General features: G+C 42.4%; 1 protein-coding gene across 1 annotated transcript; it reads left to right on the top strand.

Moving 5' to 3' along the window:
* The first annotated feature begins 834 nt into the window (after positions 1-834).
* Positions 835-1,512, top strand: LOC107479182 (uncharacterized). The gene is made up of 2 exons (XM_016099328.1): positions 835-1,011; positions 1,123-1,512. Exons 1-2 carry the CDS (start codon positions 835-837, stop codon positions 1,510-1,512), a joined length of 567 nt encoding a protein of 188 aa, XP_015954814.1.
* The last annotated feature ends 616 nt before the right edge of the window (positions 1,513-2,128 follow it).

Raw genomic sequence — 2,128 nt, 5'->3', positions numbered from 1 at the left:
ATTCAACAATAATGGGGCTTCCAACTAATCAACTCCCAGTCAAGGCTTTTATTTGCATTATTCAAATTCTCCAATTTAATTTCCTGTTTACTCAACTCAAACCTTTTTGAAAACATCTGATTAATAAAATAGCACACTTTTCTGCAACTCGTTGGGAGACGACCTGGGATCCATACTCCCAGTATTTTAATTTCAAATTTCTGTGACACCTTTCTAAATTGATAAGTGGATTTTTGGCGAGTTAAGAACTATACTTGCAACGTATATATTTTAATAATTTTTAATTCGCCAATTTCTGCTTGCATCAAGGAGGTAGAGGCAGCAGTGCTAGAGGTAATGCCAACACCGGAGGAAATACGAGAGGCGGTTTGGGATTGTGAATCAAGTAAAGCTCCAGGAAGTGATGGCTATAATATGAACTTCATAAAGAAATATTAGAAGGAGATTGGCCAGGAATTTACTACAGCTGTGTTGGGTTTTTTACAGAGTGCGAAGCTACCAATAGAGGCTAATGTTACTTGGGTGGTGCTAACTCCAAAGTTTGTGGGGGCTAAGGAAATCAAAGACCTAAGACCGATTAGTATGGTTGGTTGTGTTTATAAGGTGATATCAAAAGTGCTGGTAAGAAGAATGCACCCAGTGATACCACATCTAGTAGGGGAGACCCAGTTTGCATTTGTAAATGGCCGAAAAATACATGATGGTGCTCTCATTGCTTGTGAGACGGTCCAATAGCTGAAGCTACGAAGGAAGCAGGTGGCAATTGTCAAACTAGACTTTCAGAAAGCTTATGACAAGGTGAGATAGAGTTTTGTGGATATAGTGCTACAGAAGATGGGCTTTGGTATTAGATGGAGGACATGGGTGAAGGAATGTGTGACCACAACATCTATGTCAGTGTTGATAAATGGGTCACCATCCAAGCCGTTCAAGATGGAGAGGGGACTCAGACAAGGAGATCCCCTTTCTTCTTTTCTTTTTGTTCTTGTCGTTGACGTTTTGCACAGGATGGTGGGTGAGGCAGTAAGGAATGGACGTATTTCTCCATTGCTGGTGGGACGGGACAACATAGAGCTGTCAAATCTCTAATTCGCCGATGACACGATATTGTTCTACCCTCAGGATACGAAGACAGTGTTGAATTATAAGAGACTCCTGCGTTGTTTTGAGTTAATGTCTGGCCTGAGTATTAACTACGACAAGTCAAGCTTGATTCCAGTCAAATGTGAGAAGGAATGGGTGACTAATATGTGTGGTTTGTTGGGTTGTGCCGAAGCTGCGTTACCGATCAGGTACTTGGGAATCTCCTTAGGCGCAAATCCTTGGTTGGTGAAGACCTGGAAACCGATTATAGACAAGGTGGAAGATAAGCTGAGCCTATGGAAAGCTAAATCTCTTAACAAGGCTAGTAAGTTGGTTCTCATCAAATCTATTCTAAACAGTCTTCTGGTTTACTACTTAAGCTTGTATAAGATGCCAAAAGCAGTTACAGATAAGATAATTGGACTTTGAAAAAGGTTTCTGTGGAGTAAAGAAGATGTGCATAATGGTATTCTGCTTATGAAATGGGAGGTGGTTCAAGCTCTAAAGAAGCTAGGTGGGTTGGGGGTCGGGAATGCTTTACTTAGGAATGCGTCGCTTCTATTCAAGTGGTGGTGGCGCTTCTCTAAGGAGGACTGCCCGTTGTGGAATGGTGCACGAAATTGCAATCACACTTTGCAATCCCGCACAACTAACCAGCAAGTGCACTAGGTCGTCCAAGTAATACCTTACGTGAGTAAGGGTCGATCCCACGGAGATTGTCGGCTTGAAGCAAGCTATGGTTATCTTGTAACTCTTAGTCAGGATATCAATAATTATTAGGGTTGATTGTGAAAAGTAAAAGAACATGAAATAAGTACTTGTTCTGCAGTAATGGGGAATAGGTTGAGGTTTTGGAGATGCTCCATCTTCTGAATCTCTGCTTTCCTACTGTCTTCTTCTTCAAGCACGCAAGGCTCCTTCCATGGCAAGCTGTATGCAAGGGTTTCACCGTTGTCAGTGGCTACCTCCCATCCTCTCAGTGAAAATGTTCAACGCACCCTGTCACAGCACGGCTATCCATCTGTCGGTTCTCAATCAGGCCGGA

Source organism: Arachis duranensis, chromosome 3 (assembly GCF_000817695.3).
Source record: "Arachis duranensis cultivar V14167 chromosome 3, aradu.V14167.gnm2.J7QH, whole genome shotgun sequence".
Lineage (NCBI taxonomy): Eukaryota > Viridiplantae > Streptophyta > Magnoliopsida > Fabales > Fabaceae > Arachis > Arachis duranensis.
The sequence above is the reverse complement of the archived record's forward strand: the minus strand, read 5'-3'. Positions and strand labels throughout refer to the sequence as shown.

Coding starts and splice junctions, on each gene's coding strand:
- LOC107479182 (XM_016099328.1), top strand. CDS start 835: ATGGGCTTTGGTATTAGATGGAGGACATGGGTGAAGGAATGTGTGACC. Junction 1,012..1,122: donor TTGACGTTTTGCACAGGATG/GTGGGTGAGGCA, acceptor TTCTACCCTCAG/GATACGAAGACAGTGTTGAA.